This window comes from Hippocampus comes, unplaced genomic scaffold (assembly GCF_001891065.2).
Source record: "Hippocampus comes isolate QL1 unplaced genomic scaffold, H_comes_QL1_v1.1 scaffold86, whole genome shotgun sequence".
Taxonomy (NCBI): domain Eukaryota; kingdom Metazoa; phylum Chordata; class Actinopteri; order Syngnathiformes; family Syngnathidae; genus Hippocampus; species Hippocampus comes.
Window position 1 is genome coordinate 4,301,019 of NW_017805882.1, and position 20,974 is coordinate 4,321,992.

Sequence of the window (20,974 nt, forward strand, 5' to 3'; positions counted from 1 at the left end):
GAACACAAGACGTCCACTGTAGCGCCTATCACGGGGCCCTAGGTTGCTTAAAAATGACCCACGGGGGTAGTAAAAATATATGTTAAGCATGCCGTGTTAGAAGAGGAGAAGCTAACTTCTCATCATGAACAGGGTCCTGATTGCTACTGGCTGTGGTGAAAGTTGACAGGTGATTAACTTGCAACTGCAAGCAGGTCAACGGAAACTATACAGTAAGCCTTGAACTAAAGATAAACTGTTGTTTCTGATATATTACTGAAATTCAAAGTCTATGTAGGACTGATCAGCCAAAGTAAAAAATAAAAATGACATAAAACTAAAATAATAAATGCAAACATATCCAAGGACTCCACTTTGAAGGACCAGGCCTGGTCGGACATATTAGTCCACCTCCAGAGAGGCTCTTAAGACTGTTTCTCAAGGATGTGAAGGTGTACAAAATGCTCAGACACTTTCATGTAATCCTTGAAAGCAGCCAACAGTTTGTCCCACTGGACCCAAATGAATTTAAATTCTGATGTGTTCGCCCAAACACCACCCAAACAAAACTCTTCCTTATATATATATCCATCCACACACGCTAATTCCGTTGCCATTATAGATTTTTTTTTTAAAGTCTTTGGCATCTTGTCCTGTTCTTGGTGTTGCTATCCGCTGCCGACAGCTGCTTTCCTCATCATATCCTCATCTTGGACCGAGAGCTCCGTTAGCTTGCGTCCCAGCCTCTCGTGGAGGTCCAGGTATTTGGCCACGCAGCGGTCAAGGCACACAGACTCGCCCTTCGTCAGCTCCGGCTCTTTGTAATGTGGGGGCACACATTTTCGGTGGCAGGCGTTGGTCATTCTGCAAATGAAGAGTGTATTTGAGCTATTATGATTTGGGGTCTTAACTTTTTACCATCCGGTGAAAAGTGGTATTGATTAGTGAGATATGCAAAGTACACCAGCAACTAAAATCATCGTTGCATTAGACATTTGTCTTTACAGTTAAGTCTGGGTGTATTTATTTTTTTTTTAAATATGATGGACCACAGATAATGTTCATTTGAATCACTTTATAAGGCCTGAAAGAATGTTCAACCAGACAGCTCAGCAAATTCCATGGAAGTATGGATCTAACAATGGGGAGTAATCATGTTTGACTGGAAAACTAGGTTGAACCTATTTGCAAATATGTTTGAATGTACTTGTAGGCTAAATCCTTAATGTGCATGAGCAAGTTGCGCTTGCACATACCCCACAGCATTACGAGGAAAATAAATGGCCCTGCATCTTTGCACTAACCTTGCCTGCAAGCTGAATTCTCATAGTACTTGCAAGTTCACAAAAACCAGAGAATCCAACTTGTCCGGAGCCAGCTCATTTTCTCTGAGTGGCGCCACTGGAGGGTCGGACCAATCACAAAGCAACAGTGAATGGGGGAGCGATATGCGGTTGTGAGGAAAACAAGAAGCGCAGTGGGCGGAAGAAACTAGCAAACCAAACTGGCATATTACAGACAATTGCAAGGACGCTGCGATTAAATAAATAGATAATATCGCCCTTTGTCTGCATATCTACATTGGAAAAAAAGACAATTGTCACTCAACGCTATGATGCTATCTGTGCCAATCATCGAGATAACAGGACGGGGCTGGTCAAAACAAGGCACATGCCAGTGACTACATCTTCGTCCGTTGCCGTGATTCGTTAAACCAAAAGTTTGGTAGGCGTACACAAATTGCAGCGTCACCCAAATTGTCAGTATTGTACTGCACATTAACCGGCAGATCCCATTGGAGCAGTGTCCCAGATTGGCGCACACACTGTACTTTCGGGGAATACATTGAGTGGCTTTACTGCTTCGTTAACATTTATTGGTGATCGATTATGGCACCGATTTGTGTACATTTTTGTTGGTATTGGGGTTAAAATCATGACGTAGTTCCAAGTTGGACTGAAATGTAATTTGGAAAAATGTAACGGTCGATAAGCATGCGTACGCTGTAGTGTACAGAAGCGTTATTGCTAGGGAGTAACTATGTTAATCGTGAGGACGCCTCTGTAGCATTCAGTTCCCACACGATACATATACGGTAAAGGATATCTGCAAAACGAAGATACGGATGCCAGGATATCGCTGGACATTTTGGCCACATTCTGTGCAATTGTGATATGTGAACTTTGTATTATATTACCTAATTATTTTAATAACAGCTGTCACGTTCATTACGGTGCTCTGAAGAACCAAGGAAGCATGTGTCGTGGTGATCAACCATGTGTCTATTGCACGTGCTTTCAATGATTATTATTGAACAATACGCTTTCTTTGTCGTGCTTAACGTGAACACAAGTGCGGAAAATGTTGACCCGTGTCGACAGTTTAGACCCGGTGCATAAACAATTTTACAGCCAGTATTTCGAAGTGATTCCTCTTACGCTGCTGCATTGGTTCTTTTAATAACTTATCACCTCAATGCTAAGCGGGAGAGCAATATTTCAATGAATGAACACAGCTAGCTCTCACTAGCTTATTGCGACTTTACCGGTTGTACATATCAGCCATCATCTCCACTTCCAGCTCCGCCGCCAGCTGCTGAGCCCTCAAGGGATCCATGACCGTATTGGAGTGCAGACCGCTGTCTTTCTGACCACAAACACACCGTCGTAATGACCTGCTCTCCCTGGACAGTGGCGAAGTTCCTTGCCGGTGAGGTTTGCATAACCTTCAAGCCAGAACCACACACGTGCATTCACATTTCCGCCACCACTTCCGTTGTCAATAAAGTTCAATTCAAATGTAGACGAGTAAAGGCAGCGCGCCCTCTATTGTGCTCAATATGTAATTTCAGTACGAGAAAGCCAATACAGTAGACTGTAAATCACTTCGGCAAACAAGTAAATCAACACTATGCAATTAACAATAACAAAATTTATTAACAGTGGGATTTTGTAAATACAGGCTTAATTTTTTTCCACATACAGTATTAGTATGGAAAATTATTTCAGTACCTAACCACTTTTCAAACAAAACTATTTTTACACGTAACAAGCAACATTTTACATGCTTTTGCAGATTAGGGAATGGAAACAAAACTGCAAAGAAAATGTGAGATTCTAGTGTTGCCATATTTCTCAAACAAAAACACACAACAGGATATATATATAAAAGCCCATCATACAAAGAGTCACTAAATTCGACATCTGACAGGCATGAAATAGAAGTAAAAGTCCAACAACACAGAGAACACTAGGAATGACCTCTACTCACACAACAACAAAAAAGTATGCACTCATATGAACGTCAGGCTATCTCATCACCCGTCACATCAATTTCTCCTTCCTCGTCACTTTGTGTGGCATCAGTGTCGATGACTAAGTACTCACGGTGCCCGGGGAAAGGCATTTTTTCTGGGGAGGAGAGCAACACGTCTACCTCGATTATCTCTTCTTTGCTGCCTTCTGGGCTCTTTGGCGACCCAGTGGCAGCAGATAGGCATGTACCGATTTGGGGGTTCACGTTGGGCTCCAAAGGCATTTGATTTTGCCGGCATGGCTGCCTGTCGCTAGGAGAGCAGCCTGGATTGTCATTTTGAGGTGGCACCACAACAGAATTCAATTCTGCAAATCAAAAGAGAACAAGCAGTCAACTTTGCTGGTGACTTTTGTATAAAACAAAGTTAATTTGCAACGGCAGTGGCCACTGGTTTTGCCTTCCTCATGCATTGATTCCCATATGTTGAATTGCTCCTTTCAGACGGTCGATATACCAACGTCAGCGACTGTTTACTCTCGCTGGCCAACATCCAACTTGAAACCGTTGTGCACTTTGCACAAGAGTGTTCTTCCCTTTGCGGGCAACATTATATTAGTAAACTAATAATTTTTTAAAATGCATTTTACAACTTTGCACATTCAACATTTGCATCTATGTGGCTCGTCATTTTTTCACAGATGAAGAGTGAAGATTCATAACATCGTCAAGAATAAAGCAGGCTCTCGGAGTTAAAAAAAACGAGTGTGGACTACTGAGAAAAATGAACATGTTTTCGAACTGTGGGCGGATTTGTTGCCTAATTCATATTCCACAAACGCAATATGAACAGAATGCAGGGTTTGGAGCTGTGGGACCGCAAAAAAAAACATTAAGAAATGTTTTGACTTGACTTTCCCCTTGAAAAAGGATATAGAGTATGGTAAATAAAAATACAAAACAAGTATAACCAATGGACAAATACCATCGAAAATATCTGGTAGTACATCCAGTTTTCAAGGAATGTAGGCTCTTGTAGTGTACAAAAAACATTTGCTTGTTATCGTATAATTGAAAATTGTTATTCTTGGCAAACTACTTTAGTAATAATTTCATGTTACGGGGTGGTTCCCTCAAAAAAAGTAATATTTCTAATTTCGTCACTTTACAACCTAAATTGCAACTAGTATGACTGCCATTTGAACCATTTATTCTATACATTATTTACAGTGTTACCTCTACTTCCGAATGTCTCTTCATGCAAAATGTTCAAGTTACAAAACGAAACGTCTCAACGGAAAAATATTGCCTCTTGTTACGAAAGAAATTTCAAGATATGAAAGGTAGAAATACAGTATGGTCTGCTACTCGCAGCTCCGAGTTTCCTGAACGCAACATACTTAGAGCTGCTCTGCCATTGGCTATTACCGAGCATCATCCTGGCATCCCATTGGCTAAGAGGGACCTCGAACATATGTGTCTATGCGTGTAGATAGATACATATGTGTCTATGCAGCACGCTAGTCATTCGCCCCCCGGGGCACGAGGTGTTCCGATAGTTTTACGTAAATGTGAATTACCCAGAAAAAGTGTTCAACAGTCGGGCGATCGCTCACTATGCTGATGTTTGCTTTGCACATTTTCAAAGGATTGTTAAAATAAAAGCCGACAAATGCAAACGTCCTTGGATCAGTTCTTTCCAAAATGCCAGGCAAAAAAACACTTCTGAGAGAGAGCATGAACTAAAGAGGGCAAAAAAAATGCTGAGGATGCAGTTAAAAGTTAAATGACCATCATTTTTATTCTTTCTTCTTCGTTTTTTACATTATGAACAACTCTCATTTATTGTGCAATGATGTAATTGTAACATGTATTTGTGATGCATTTTTATGCTTCAGGAAACATTATGTCTGAATTTTGGGGAGGCTTGGAACAAATTAGGGCATTTACATGGAAAACGCGTCTCTACTTACAAAATGTTCTAGTTAAGAAATTTCTTCCAGAATCAATTAATTTCCAAAGTAGAGGTACTACTGTATAAACAAATGACACAGTGCCATAAAATGTCTTGTGTTGGTGTGCATTGTTCTAAAACGCCCATGATGAATGTGGTACAGTAATCTTTAACATGCAGTTGTTTGTTGTCCATGTATTATTGGACACAACAATCTGGCGACAGGGCTTCACTTTACACCGCAGGGCTTCACTTTACACCTCAGCTGCTTTACGTGGTACTGCTGCCACTGCAATCAATCCAAAGTGGCGGTCCGGCGATCCGATGCTTGCGACATGAGGCTGACCCCCATTCATTCAAGTCTTTTGATCCAAAATGTGGAAGCGTGTCAGCAACAAAAAATATTTGACACCCGCCCACCCTCTCATAAATAAATAAATAAATCCATATAATTTACGGTTTGCGCTTGCATGAGTGGACGAAAAGTTAATCGCAACTGTCTCATATTTTAGGGACAAAATGCAACCATTTAGAGGCAGTCTGGAGCCCTGATTATGAGAGGCAAAATATGACATGGAGACTCTGGACTGTTGAGCAACTGAAGTGGTCCATCAAGCAAGACTGGGAAGAATTCCAGCTGCAAAGCTTCAACTATTGGTGCCAAACATGTATTTAAAATTGTGAAAAGAAAAGGTGATGGAACACAGTGATAAACATGCTCCTGTCTCAACTTTGTCGTATGAATATTTACTGTCCAGGGGCTAATATCAGAGGATTGACTTATTTCAATCAAACAGTGACTCTAAACGAATAATGGATTCTCAAAGTTGTCGTCATTTAGTTTGATGATTAATTTCTAAATGAATCATTTCATTTTGACACCTCCACATTAAATGTTTTCCACAAAATCTCAACTACATTGGTCTTTGTCGACACCAATTCGTTTCTTCTAGTTTTCCTCACCACCTTGACTTTTACAACGAACACATCGGAATGCAAAACACCGAAAACATGTATCGTAGTACCTTGCATGTGGGTCGTCTGTGTTTGGTCCCCCTCGGACTGTTGAGGAAATGATCTCTTGACCACGTTCACCGAAGGATGAGCGTCACTTAAGACAGCCTTTCGAGAAGAGCTCCCCGAGTCTTTCTCCTCGGTCGATTCGTTGAGAATGGGACTGCCAGTTTGATCGACGGCAACACCGACGTTGGCAGAGGATTCTTCCTGAAGCTCAATAACGTCAACGTCTTTATGATTATCTCGGCTTTCATTTGATTGCTTTCTTAAGTTGTGGGCCTTCAGAAACGTCTGTAATTCCTTGAAAGCAACCATTCGTTTGGGCTTATTGTTATCACCAGGCTGAGCAGCGCTTTTAACCCTTTTCAGTGTAACCACCTCCTCTCCTTTTCCATTCCTCATTTTGGCTCTTTTTCCTTTTGCTACATTACTCTTTCCCAGGTCGATCTTTGACAATTCCTCTTCAATGTTCTTCTGGTTGTCACTCGATATGACTGCAGGGGCAGTGTTTGGAGAAAAACATGCCTTCCTCTTTTGTGACGTTCTCCCACGTTTCCGCTTGAAGAGACAGACTTGGTTCGATGCAACAGAAGGTCTCAGGGCCTCAGAGTTTGTATCTGGGATTGTTTGTGGGCATGTGACACTTGAAGGCGCTTGAGTTGTTTTCAAAAACGCCCTGGTCTTGAGGCGGGTTTGACATGAGCTCACCGATTTGGAAGGTACAGTGGTTCTGCTTCTCTCTTTCAGGTGGTTCTTTGTGGTTGACTCTTGGTTCTGTTTGGCCGAACAAATGGGTGGTGATTTTTCAGAACCTTTGGCCATATTTCTTTCTTTTGCCAGGACATTGTTTCGTGACATACTAACTGAGCAAATGCTCATGGTTTTTCTACTTTTAATTCTATCACAGATTGAACCGGTGGCATCTTGTGGATAATCAATGCTGACTTTCCTTTTTTTAGGAGGTGCTTTACCATCCATAGCAATAGCATTTTTACATACTGAAGTTTTCTTTATCTTCTGGGGGTAGGATTTCCTCTCAGCAGCAGTTGGACACACTCTCACCCTGTTTTTAATACAAGGTCGGGTGCAGCTTCGGCTTTGCTGTGGTTCATATACCGGCTTTTTCAGGCATTGCATTGGCCAGGAGTTTCGATGTGCCTTCAATAAAGGGGGCTGTTTATGTTCTCCGTGAGCAAGTGGAAAAAACAGTAATCCAGAATGTTCTGGGAGCAAAGGTCTTGCACAGTGAGACAACTGACTATTACGAGCGACTGGGTCATTCATTCCTACTGAAGGGAATGGCTTGATTGGAGAAAGGCACCTCGGGAGCCGCAAATCGTTCAACCAAGGCGGCGAAAGCAAAGACAAGGGCTGCCGCTCCGGGACTGGTGGGTAGTTTCGAACATGGTAGCTCAGTCGATCTGTTTGCCTCACTGAGCTCACGGAGGACGGATCCAAAAGAAACGCTTGATGTGGGATTTTCACACCGCTAGATTCACCAAGTGGCACACTTTTGGAGTCCAGTTGTTTCTGAGCTATAAAGAAAAGGAAAAAAAAAAAAAAACAATCAGTATCAGGGATGAGAGTGGCTAGTGATGAAAAAAGCGGAAAGGGGCGTGGCCGGGACGGGGGCGTGGCCGGGACGGGGGCAGGGCCACTAACTAAAGTGGCACTTAACATGCTGAAGATGAAGTGGATTCAATTTACACACTATTTGAAACTTTAACAGAAAAAAATCCCAAGATTTTTCACTATTCTTTCAAGTGAAAATTAGTGCAAATTTGCTTATGCATTCCTGGTGAGCACCAATATGTAACTTCAAATTTGCTGCTCAAAATCAAAACTAAAAAAGGAAACACATTCCCTGCCATATCATCTTGTTGCAGAAAATCAAGCTCGGGGCTGTGGTGAGTGGTCATTTTCATGCACTTTGAATTTGCGTTGTATCGTATTTTGAAGGCATTAAACATTACCATAGCGATCAGAGTGTTGCGGCCAGATTAGACGCTCCTTGTGTTTATTATTATATTTCGAAAACACCACAGTTTTCATGCAGCTCATACCATATTATTTTGTTGTATTATTTCCGCCACACCTTAAATGCCGGTCCCTGAAAATATTGTCTGACATAAACCGGTCCGTGGGGCAAAAAAGGTTGGGGACCCCTGGTATACAGAGTTTTACCGGCGACATCGAGCTTTTTCACGAAATCCGACACAAGCACAATGGTTCCTCTTTACTGTTTCCTACTGGGGACACCGTCAGCTCTCTATCCAACCAGTCCCATTGAAATGTGTTTTTTAGATCCGCATCTATCTGACGCACTTTAGCTTCGCCGCGAGTCTCGATAACATTCGGCATTCGCGAGAAAGGGGTTTCGGAAGGCGAACACGGATTGGTTGTGATTTGCATTTTCCGATATAGCGACCAATCACAAGTAAGACATTGGTTTTAGCCCATATAGGAAGTAACGACAAACTAACGCTTCGCGATAAAAAACGGGATTCAAAATGGATGCTTGGAAACGTTACTTGTAAACATTACGAGCCCGAATCTGCCGAAGACAAGTCCGGACCCCCCCCCAGAATTTTTTTACGGATTGGAACAATATAAATTGACTGGAAAAAAAGTGGAATTCCGCCAAAACGCGGAAAAATCTCATCCCTGCAGTATTGTTCAAAAAAATAAAATCAAATAAAAATCTTTGAATAGTGAGTAACTTACAAAGGCAGCAGCAACATAGAACAGCAGCAGTTGTGTGCCAACAACCCGAGAGTTGGTTAAAATTATTCAATACACTCATAAAAAAAACATTGAGACACTGGCAATTGCAGTACACTCACACCCTCGCCTTGTTGGTCAAACGGTTGAGCCGACTGAACACATAATCACACTATTTGCCGATGTAATGCTGTTAAAGGTGAGCATATCTTTACAATATATTTTCGAAATTGTAACATCATTTAGCGACATATTGGGGTGTAAATAATGTACATTAAATCCTCTCACTAGTGAACACAAATATGATGAACCCAATTCCGGAGGCATTACAATTTACCGGTAATATATCGTAGAAAGGGTTCTGTCAGTCGTCATCTGTACCTGTGGGTAAAAAAAAAAAAAAAGCAAAAAAGGACGTTTCGCTTCTATCACAGAAGCTTCGTCAGCGGTAGACAACCCTGAAGTCTCCGTGAAGACTCCGGGAAGTTGCTCTGCGCTAAAAAGCTGAGAGCCTCCACAAGCATACCGGTAATATAATAATGGAATTTTAGGATCTAAGAAGACAAATCTTGTCTGATCCTAATCAAATTGTGAAAACATATAATGATTGCACAGTGACAGAAATAAAACGACTCCATTGATAGCTGGATGCCAGTAACAATACCCATGATTGGGATAAGTAATATTATTAAAGTAAATATTCTACCTACATGTCTCTACAGTATGTATTCCAGAAGGTTCCACAACCACCTACTCTTGTGCCGTTTATACAAATCAGGAAGCTGTTGAGAAGATTTACATGGAAAAAAAGATCGAGACTTCAATTGTTCTCATCATTTATGCCCACTGTATGACTGTGGCGGTTTAAAGTGCCCGGATTTTCATTTGTGCTATTGGGATGTGCAGCTAAGACCCAGGGCATTTAACTATTCTGCAAACCAGAGGTGGGAAATAACGCGCAACAATTACTCCGTTAAAGTTACTCAAGAACATTTTTGGGTAGTTGTAATGCAACCTGTGTTTAACTTTTAGCTAAGTATTGACGTTTGGAAGATACGGTACTTTTACTCTGCTACATTAAGCTTGATTCCGCACACTAGTTTTATTTACCAGCCAATAACTTGTTGCACTCTCTCTGGTTCTGGCTCATCAGAGAGACTTTCGCATTTGGTGCTGACCACGAGTGAAGTTTGACTCTATTTCGCCAATCAAATGGCATCAGGCAGTCACATGACCACACCCAACATTTTTTGCAGACCTTTCGAGGTGTCTTGAAAATGGAGGACAGAGAGGTGTTCGAATCGTGTTAACATTTCAGACTTCATAAAACAACAGCTTTAGCATGCGTTGGTTGTCTGTGTCTGGCCAAACGTCAAAATTTCAGCCCACTCCTGCGGTAAGTTGGCAGATGTTTTTTTAATGTCTTGGCAGTGCTTAGGTCAACATTAGACCGACTTTATGCTCAACAGTAATCTTTTGGGATTAAAAACTGTATTTGAAGCCTCTCTCTCTCTCTCTCTCTCTCTCTCTCGCGCTCTCTCACACACACACACACACACACACGCGCGCGCGCGCGCGCGCGGGACCATGGGTTCAGATTTGAAGATGCTTATTTTAATCCCAACCACTTCACACTTGGCTGCAAACCGCTCCAATGAGAGTTGGAGATCGCGGCTTGATAAAGCCAACAGTACCACATCATCTCCAAATAGCAAAGTTACAATACTGAGACCACCAAGCCGGACCACCTCAAAGCCTTGGCTGCGGCAGAAAATTCTGTCCATAAAGGTTATGAACAGAATCGGTGACAAAAGGCAGCCTTGCCGGAGTCCAACCCTCACTGGAAATGAGTCCGACTTACTGATGGCAATGTGGTAAAAATTCTGACACCGGTCGTACAGGGAATGAACAGCCAATATCAGGGAGTTTGGTACCCCGTACTCCCAAAGCAACCCCCACAAAACTCCCTGAGGGGCACGGTCGAATGCCTTCTACAAGTCCACAAAACACATGTAGACGAGTTGGGCAAGTTCCCATACCCCCTCGACCACACTGCCGAGGGTATACAGTATAGCGCCACAAGATCCAGAGCCTTAAGGAACTCCGTGAAAATCTACTCCACCCCCAGAGATCCTTCCACAGAGGAACGTTTTAACCACCTCGGTGACCCCAGCATAGACTGAAGCCATGGTGTACATTCTGCATTGTGTTCTTTGGCACGAGTGCCCAATCCAGGGCTGTTCCCCAGTCACATCTGTGGTCAAATTTAACTTTCAACAGGATCTTTGTAATGTTTGGTTATGGAACTCAAGCAAACCATTATTACTCCAAGCAGCCGTGGTGTTTATCTAAGTATTAAAATTCTATGCCATGTCTCTTATTTCATTATTTAACTCGCCCTTATTGTCACTGAAAAGCCATTTGAGTGGGCCAAGGACACAAAACTAACTGTTTCACTATTACACTCGGCTTCTTGGAGGTGACAGCATTGAAACAAATTCAATGATCAATAACGTGGAAGTATTACCCATTTAGTTCTAGTTCATGTCAATCCACTGCTAAGGTTTCGTGGTAGCGAGAAGCCACGGGCGGACCAACATCAGGGTTCGATGCAGGCTTGCTGTGCGTGTGACATATGACACATTTGCCTCCCACTTCTTCTAAACAGAAGTGAACTCAACATTTCCAGCATTCTTCAGTGTTCTTTGAGTTTATCAACTGAATCGTGGCCTAACTGCTCGTGAAGTTTCTTTACAGCTTTTGCATTTTTCTTCAGTCATATTTTCTGAAATAGCAAGAACCATTATTCATGTATGCATCACCTGCGGATTCTCGATATGATATATTTGTACAGCAATGTCATGAAGAATGTAACTTCAAAAGACAACAGTTGTTTCAACAGGGCTGTGGTATCTTGCTTCAAAACTAGCATAGCCCCTGCGCTCTTTCGGGAACTTTTACTTGGTAGCAAAAGAATGTCTGATGGAACCACTTGTGTTTCCATGCAGCATTTTGTTGTTCTTATGTTTGCTGGATTAAAAATAAATAAATAAATTCGCAAATCTTCCATCTTTGAAAGGCTTGCTGCTTTCAATGCTTGTCGCTTTTGGCATTTCACTTTCATCCAATCCCTGTAAATAGTTTGAGTCACTTTTCTCCACAGCTTCAACCATGAATATTTCTTTGGAAAACAGTGTTGTTACAATCATATGCCTGATCACTGCCCTGACTTTCATTTGCCATCTGTACATGTTCTTTCTTGTGAGGACAGTCTTTTACTAAGTGGTGTGTGCTCTGAGAAAAAAAATGTCCTGTTCCCGAATCAACTTCGTCATGCCATTATCCTTGTCATCATCTGCTTGTATTTCCAAATTGATGTCCCTTGATCCACTTTTTTTTTTTTTTTTGAATCCAAGTCCGTCACAATTGTCAGCATTTCCACTTCATTTTTGTAGTTCTCACAGGATTTTCCTTCTTCAAAGCCCGGGAGCAATCTGTAGTTGTTAGAAGCTGCCATCCTCTGCATCCTCTGCTACAATGTTAATCTTCACTGATAGAACACATTCTAGTTGTTTTGTCCATAACCATTATTTGATGCTGTCAACAGCTTCACACAACCACTTGCTCAATAACAATAAAACATATTGCAGACTCCTCACTCATGTCATCAGTGTGCGTTCCCTCATAACAAGTTGACAACTGCTGTAAACAACAGAATAAACAGTAAAATAATTCAAACTTATTTTTCTTTCATCAAGAGAGGGGTACCACCAATTCTGTCCATGTGTACAAAAAGTAATGGCTGGGAAAATTCATAGTACAAAGTACATAGTTCTTTGAAAGTTTGCAGAAATTATCTTCAAATATGTATGATGTATTTAGGGGGGGGGGAGAAACACTGATGTCACTTTACAGGGTCTTAAAAACAAATTACATAATCATCCTGGCAAACAAAGTCAAATGAATGAATCAAATCCATGTTCTAGCTTGACTCTTCGTTTGTGTGCAAAAATGTTTGCACTTGTTACTTAAAATACCGTCAATATCACCGCACACTGTTTCGTCAATCAGTACATTATTAAATGATTTCCATTCAGAATCATCACATCAGATTAGAAACAGTTGAAGAAAACGAGAATTAACAGTTATCTTAAAAAATAAAATAAAATACACTTCGACGTGTAAGCCTGCATTCTCTTGTGGCTTCAAAATCTGTTTAGACTTTAGCACCACGAACAATTAAAGGCTACAGCAAATGTTAAAATTATGAATGAAATTAAATTAATTACATAAACGCTGCTCTATTTGTGGCTGTGGCATATGCAGCAAACAAAACCTTTGTTAGCAGCTACAACAATACACAAGTGTTGAGTAAAATAATGGAAACGCATGCATTCAAATACCTGTGTTTGTTGATATATGGGAACTTCGTTCCACAATGTTCTGGAAATGTTGATATTCAGCTGAAGGGGCAGCTGTAGGTATTTTACTTTGCCCTGTGTCACCATCTGGAACTCCCAAGTCAGGCAGAATGTTCAGACCCATCATGATGTCCTCCAGCAACTTCTGTATTTGCTCATCAGATTCTTCTGCAAGGCCGTGAGGCTGTGGAACACATGCTGGCTGAGGCGTTCCATTTTGGTGTGGAGCAGTACCATCGATGAAGTGATGTGACGGTCCAGGTATAGTATTGAGGTGGGATGGAAGTTTAGTCGAGTAGCTGGGTTCAGCTTGTGCAACATGGTGATCTGATGTCAGAGCTGCAGTTGGGTGTGCCTCCTACAAAGAGATAAGAACCAATAAGACCAAATATAAAGAAATCTATCCATCTATCTATCCATCTTCTGATTCGCTAATCCTCACGAGGGTCGCGGGGCGTGCTGGAGCCTGTCCGAGCTGTCTTCCGACAGTAGGCGGGGAACACCCTGAACTGGTTGCCAGCCAATCGCTGGACACACATAGACGAACAACCATCCACGCTTACACTCACACCTAGGGACAATTTAGAGTGTTCATTAACCTGCCACGCATGTTTTTGGAATATGGGAGGAAACCGGAGTACCCGAAGAAAACCCACACAGGCACGGGGAGAACATGCAAAGTGCACACGTTTTTTTATCAGGGTTCATTTGAGATTGCAGAGACGTTTGTCAGACCCATGCAAACAGTTGTTCCCGTCCCCATCAAATTTTGAAAGCCCTGATGGGTGAGCGGGATTCTCAAAGAGATATGGGTTTACATTGTAGGTAGCTACCAAAAACGTTAGCCTAATGTTACTTATTCACTTGATCACATTATAATGTAGTCATTGGCAACTCCGGTTCGTACAGAGCCATGTCGTGCCTGTTTTAGAGCTTTATTTACTCCAACACACCTAATCTAATTGATCATGATCTTTTCAGGCGTCTGTTGGAGTGCTGATGAGATGATCGATTGAATCGGATGTCTTGAAGTAGAGGGGGATGGAAAAACAGGCAGGATATGGCTCTTGAGGAAGCGGCGTTCCCTACCTGTCATAATGTCTTGGCAGAGAAGCTTAAACATTTCCTCCTTTGACAAAGACTTGCTGACCGGAATAATGGAGCAAACAGGAGGACAATAAAGCAGACAACAGCACAGTGAAAAAGAAATATACTGTTTGGCAGCAACAACCTGACAGTTACAACAGATTAACCAGAGTGAAAGACAAAAGAGACGTTGCTCAATTAAAGCTTGCTGGGAAAAACTAAAACAAAAGAAAGCTGCAGTTGGCGGGTCAGGGGTATTTCTGTTACAGACTTGTATGTTGGTGCAGAATTCCTCTTCAGCTCCAAATCAGTTAGATAAACTGGTATCTCACTAAAAATTCCTCTGCATTATAAAATTAGAGAGTATTGACCCTGCCTATCAGTTTTGTTAGAGGTTTAAAAATAATTTAATTAAGATGGAAATATGGCTCAACAAAAATTGCGCTTTCGAAGTACAGTAGTAAGTGCATTTCATATTGAGACCTAATGATTTTAATTTCTTGGCAACCAGCAGATGGAGCAGTTGTAACAAATAAAGAAATACCAACAGGAAGAAAGGATGGCGATTTTAACAAACAAACAAAGCTAAAAATTCCAAGACCATATCCACCTCAGCACAGACTAGTGTGCCTAAACTTTAATACCTATATGGTACAGGCTCACTGGTTTCACACATTTGAAAGATGAGATTTAAATAATTTGTAGATTGCTGTTCACTTGTTTTGTTTCAGTTGCAATGTTTATTTAAATGTGATGGAGGTTTTGCACTGAGGTTAAGCTTCCCCAGCCTTCCCGCACCGCTGTTTGTGTTTGTCCCCAAATACAGAACTGTACTACTGCATCACAGCTGCTAACAACCAGTCCTTATCATTGCGGGTCTACAATTACGCCCACATATTGAGGGATAAAAGCTATTTTTGTGAAATAGAATCAACAATTTTCTTGAAAGATTCAGACGATAAAAGCAAAGTTTGTGAGTCTCTTACACTGTGTATTTTACCTGAGATAAAGGGGCGAACCCTGACATTGTCTCATCCTCATCTTGAATGGACACAACCTCCCATAGTTTTTCTTTTGCCTTCCTCCTCCTCAGCTTCACCTGCAAAGTATCAACACACTAGTTTACATAGACATAACCCGAGACCTAAAGGCCACATGCGTTACAGCATATATTTGTAATTTTCTTTTTTCTTCTGACACTACAATCCTGAAACGATGAATTCTTTTTCTGTTACAGCAGGGGTGCCCAAGTGCGGTCCTCAAGAGCCCCTTTTACAGATTTCTCTACTCCAACACCCCTGTGTTGCAGTGTATCAAATTTGAACAAAACATCAAGTAAATTTGTCATCTGTCAGTTTCCAAGTTGAGCAAAGTGTATTTAAGGCTAAAAGGTGTAAAGTAATAAGTAGATGTAACCAATGCCATTCTACATACTTAGACCTGAATAGTGTTTCAAAAACCATGAGACGCAGGGGTTGCAACATTCACTTTTACTTTGTACCTTCACAGAAATTTGTGTTGACTCCATCAGTTTCATCTTGGCCAGGTTCTTCTTTGCTGTCTTGGTAAATGCAGGCCTCCTCTCTGTTGAGTTGGGATTTTCATCTTCTGTCATCTTCTTTACTTCATCTCTGCTTGTCTTATTCTGGTCATTTATTTGAGTCAGCACAAGGGTACTGCCACCAGACTCAGCACATCCATTCTGAAGCCTCTCAGAGAAGGAAGTGTGATTGTTTGAACTACAGGACTGATTCCTGGACACTTCGCCATTTGAGGTTGGACTTGTAGAGGCAGAGGGTTGGTGTGAAATAGACTCACACACATCTAAAGGGATGTTTTGGGGTTGAAATGTGATGTGTTCCGGAGTTTCTGGATTAGTTTGATTGTCTAATGGAGTTTGTGTCCCAGTGGATACACAACTTCTCTTCTCTGCTGAACAATGTGTATCTTTCTGTCCTGCCACCTCAGGATGCACGTGTGCATCATTCCTCATACTGCAATTAGCACACTCTCTGCCAGCAACTGTTAACGTGCAACATTTACTGCAAATCCCGACCTGATTCTCCTGGGTTTCCATGTCCTTTGCAGCCTCATTTCTCTGTCTCTCTGTGAGGGGTGTGATCCCAAACTTCTGGACTGCATCCATCACATCATTCTGTTCCACGCTTCCATTTACCTCCAACTCCCCTGAATAGAGTAGACCAACGAGCTTCAAAAGGGTGTGGGCCTTCAAAGACTGAAGATGGAGCTGGCGTTTTTCCCCAGATGGAGGAGACGGTGTGGATGACAGCTTCTGAGATAAGTAAGGGCTAAAAGCAGCCAGAACACAGCTGTGGGTGGGCACTGAAATACCTAAACAAGAGAAAGACGAATACCATTCAATTCAATTCAATTCACATGCTTCAGACTCTGTTCATTGTAAATATATTTAGGGTTTTTTTTGTTGTTGTTTTTTTTAACCCTCTGGGTCTCACCCTCAGTTTGCAAAAGTGTATCACAGAACTCGGCGCGGTTTTGTTGTCTCTGGAGCTCTCCAAGAAGCTTCATCTCATAGTCCCGCAAGTGGTAGTGCTGCATGTTGCATTGGCAATGGAGAGTTGCTTGGAAACCTAATTAAAAGCAACCACACAGTCAAGTCTTCTACTTGCTAATTTTGGGCCTGTTATTATTTTGACGCGATAAAATATACTCCAATCGTGTGAAAATGACCTGAATTAAAATACCATTGGCCTCCATTCTGAGCAGGTGGCGGCACTCTAACGTCCGTCCACGTGGTCTTCGTGTAAAATTTTGAATAGTTATCACTATTAAAAAATATTTTTTAACGCTGAAAGTGACAAATGGCCGTGGAATGTCCTGATATTAAACTACAGTACTGTATTGCAAAACATTAGTAAGCATACGGCACACAAGTATGGCGAATGTGCAAACAAGGATGTGTCAATGACAATTAGTTGAAATGTCATCCTAACACATGGCCAACAGCGGAGCTAGCATTCTAGAGTTTACTTACCCAAATTTAATTGTCGCTTGTACTTTTTTGATTTGTTTTTTCCTTCACACAACGGAAGCCTATCTAAAATGAACTGCGTTTTGAAGGGGGAACTATGTTTATCTCGGTTGCTAACTGCTGTGAGTTCTGAGCTTCCAGAAACTGACCGTGGCGGCACAGGTCGGGCCTGGCAAGTAGCGATGACGTCATAGCGGAGGACTACAAGCTCACAGTTGGCCAGGGCTGAGGGACTATTTCCACAATTGCAAAAAATAATGAATTATTCACAAAGTGGAAACCGACACAGGGTGAAAAATCATTTTCTTTTTTTATTAAAAACAATATTGCTAGTTACATAAGTCATTCATAAATGAGAATGTGCAACTTTAAGAGCAAAGGCGGAAATACTAAGGTGTAGTTTATAATCAGTTTTCAACCAATTGCAAATGTCGAAGTTGGATCTTTTTTAAGCTTCAAATTAAGACAATTTTCAATCTAACAAAAACGGATTGCATATACGTTCACCCAGATGCCCAAAACAATTAAACCCAAATCAATATTAAAACAAAAATACATAAAGCCATAAAATTAACAAATATTCTCTTGTGTAATATATATTGTATAAATGTGCTTTAATTTTCCCCCCTCCTCTACCTAAAGGACAATTTCTGCTCTATGTATTTTTTAGCCAAACGAACACAATCCCAAGCAATTCACTATTCTTTTAATCAGTCCTCTCTTCAAGGCAACTTGAAAATTAGGCAGTTGGCATGAAAAATTAAAGCAAAGAAACAAAATATCACCTCGTGCTTTTTTCTTTTCTTTTTTTGAAATTATCTACATCTCACTTTGCACTCGTGAATGTTGTGCTCCACATAAGCACAGAACTTGAGAATGTGGGCAAAAAAGGACAACTTTCTTCTCCCATGTGCTGTTCTGTAGACTTAAAAGGCAGGTAGGCGATGCGTTTGTGGCACATATACAGAATACAAGAGTTTTGCCTTGAAACCACATCAACAAAAATCAATGCCATACCAAAAAAACAGATGTAGTCCATTAAGTCGTAGAACACAAAACTCCGGCATTCCATATACTAAGACGGTGATTGACAAGCCACATTATGGTTTGACACACCCATCATACCTATCCTGAGTAATCAAGGCACTCTAGTTGGCCCACACAATCTCTGTTAAGACAGTACTGTATTACACATTCAGATTATGGGCTCACAAATAAGAAAAATGCCTCTGCTGAATCACAAATGTAAGGAATTTGCGGTATATAGCGCAATCAATCAGATGTCGCAGGTGAAGACTAATCTTCCACTAAATCGTAGGAGACCCCAAATTCATAATCTACGCCCCTTTATAGTGATATCAAATTCAGAAACTGCAGCATGCCCATGCATCTTCGTGATGGACTTTCACAAAGAAAAACATTGTACATAAAGCTTCTGTTACGTTGTTAATAGGAGAATTCAGTAATGGCAGCTGTAGCGGCGGCATTGTCATTTGGCACATGTACATGTCATACAGCACAAAGCAAAAACAGGAACAACCACTACAAAACACGAAATCCATGTATGAGAGTCAAACAATCAATAGTTGTTCTACGGTAATATTTCTGTAGTTATCAACCATTAAAAAAGGTGGTGGTGGTTTGTGTGTGTGTGTGTGGGGGGGGGGAGGGGTGAGATTACACTAGCCCTCAATTTCTTTTAAACATATACATGTACAATTTTCCCCAAACGTCTTATTCTCCGAACAGTCAAACCTGAAATTGAGCAATAGTGTTTTCCAGGCAAGTCGTAGTGTAGTTGCGCAGAGATGTAGGATAGGAGAACAATCTTGTTGTCATAAAGCCATGTCACTTTTCCAGTTTTTATGGGGGTTCCTTGAATGTCAACTGCAAAAGGAGGACTTCTCGTTACGAAGGAATAGGATGCAAAATCATGAGCAGGAGAGAGGAGAATATGAAGAAAATGGTGGTGGTTTGTCCCATCGGTAGTGTTCTGGTCCCTCTTTGTCAGTTCAGCAAGGGCAGTGGGCGGGAGGATGTCGTTTTGTGATGCACACTATCAGTTTTTCTGTAAGGGGGGGGTCCAAGAATAAAATCATTTGACAGAAGATATTAGAATCACAGCAGACAAAGTCAATCATGCAGCTGCTCACAACTATGTCACAAAATTAGAGACAACCTTGAAGAACACTGTTACGACAGTACAATGGAAGCTCACTGGTGACAACCGGAAAAATAAGGCCATGCTAGTGAGCTGAATGCGGCTGCCAGAGAGACAAACATACCATGCGCTGACATGCAGTTACACACTGGGTGTGGCCTAACCATCATAAGAATCCATTAGAGGCAAAGAGGCCTGCCTTTCCCCAAACCTCACACCCTGGGAGATAGAAGGGGGGGAAAAAAGCAAAGAAAAAATGTGTGACAGAGAATCAGCCATAGAGAAAATTAGTGGCAGAAAGAGACAGATGGAAAGGAAGGAGCAAAATACAATACAGTGTTAGTTGATGAACATCAAACGTTTGAGGCAAGCATATTTAAGAAGGGTGTCTAAGAAAAAGAGGGGTGGCAAAATGTTAGGTTCTTTTTAATTCATAAAGCAGGTGAGAAATGTGCCAGACAATTATAAACCAAGCGCTCCATTAAGACGTGAAGAGACATGTTGTCTGTGGGCGTGTGTGAGCATGTCCCTTCTCACAGTAACGTTCGCTGCTGCTAATATGGGAACGGATATGTGTATCGAGTGCAAACATGCAACTTTGAAGCAAAGGTTGCAATATTACTCTAATTCTTGGCTGCAAATAGCTAAAGCGGATGTGATTTTTAAAAATGTAATTGTGTCCAAAAAGTTTACATTTACATTTGTCAAAGTCTGTAGGTTCCAGAATTGGCTGCTGTTTTACTGGCGTTGTACTGAGACCAGCATATGTATTTCTGGGTTGTGCCGCTGTTTTCAGAGTTATGGTCACAGATCCACAAACTAGATCCGGCTAACGGTAATATCTATGTGGCAGCCACGCTGGCAGGGCCGATGTTCCGGTCAAATGCAATGGAAAGCACGGACATTATTTTAGCGTCCCCGAAGCACACCGTTCATAAAGGAGCAAACCTACCTATCCATATTTATCTATAGCTGTTGTTTACTCAAGAGCTGATCATGCACATGTCTCTTGAACATGATTTTTGTGCAATACCAAGTTGTTTTTTGTCAAGCCTCTCTCTATGGTATTCTGCATCCATGGTCAATGATTAGTAAAAATAACACAGAAATGTGTGGACTGACCAAGGGTGTTGATGCGCGAAAAAGGAAAAAAAAAGAAAAATACCAATTAGTGAAATAGGAGGTTATAGCCCTGTTCCAGTTTATTTCTCAACAAGAAAACCATTCGAACTATAAATTATGTAAAAATGTAGGGCCTTATACCTGCGCTGCATCTTTATCATCAGGCTCGATTGTGTTGTCCAGAGTGTTCCCTCTCCCTCGTTGGTCCAGCGTGGAATAGGCATCTAATAGGAGTAGCATATTTAAAGCAG

General features: G+C 41.4%; 2 protein-coding genes across 4 annotated transcripts; both read right to left on the bottom strand.

Moving 5' to 3' along the window:
* timm10 (translocase of inner mitochondrial membrane 10 homolog (yeast)) lies at window positions 1-2,749 on the bottom strand. The gene is made up of 2 exons (XM_019889392.1): window positions 2,525-2,749; window positions 1-843 (listed from the first exon to the last, which is right to left on the bottom strand). Exons 1-2 carry the CDS (start codon window positions 2,593-2,595, stop codon window positions 648-650), a joined length of 267 nt encoding a protein of 88 aa, XP_019744951.1. The 5' UTR covers window positions 2,596-2,749; the 3' UTR covers window positions 1-647.
* A 146-nt stretch (window positions 2,750-2,895) lies between these two features.
* LOC109527329 (uncharacterized) lies at window positions 2,896-20,953 on the bottom strand. Of its 3 annotated transcripts, none has more exons than XM_019889181.1 (8): window positions 20,865-20,953; window positions 17,444-19,508; window positions 16,905-17,039; window positions 15,932-16,782; window positions 15,431-15,529; window positions 13,327-13,702; window positions 6,211-7,737; window positions 2,896-3,599 (listed from the first exon to the last, which is right to left on the bottom strand). In XM_019889181.1, the coding sequence occupies exons 3-8, from the start codon at window positions 17,005-17,007 to the stop codon at window positions 3,283-3,285; spliced, it is 3,273 nt and encodes a 1,090-aa protein (XP_019744740.1). In that variant the 5' UTR covers window positions 17,008-17,039; window positions 17,444-19,508; window positions 20,865-20,953; the 3' UTR covers window positions 2,896-3,282. The 3 variants fall into 3 exon arrangements, with proteins under 3 accessions (XP_019744740.1, XP_019744741.1, XP_019744742.1); XM_019889182.1 differs by lacking the exon at window positions 20,865-20,953 and adding an exon at window positions 19,726-19,823; XM_019889183.1 differs by lacking the exon at window positions 20,865-20,953 and having other exon boundaries at window positions 16,607-16,782; window positions 17,444-17,700.
* Window positions 20,954-20,974: the final 21 nt, after the last annotated feature.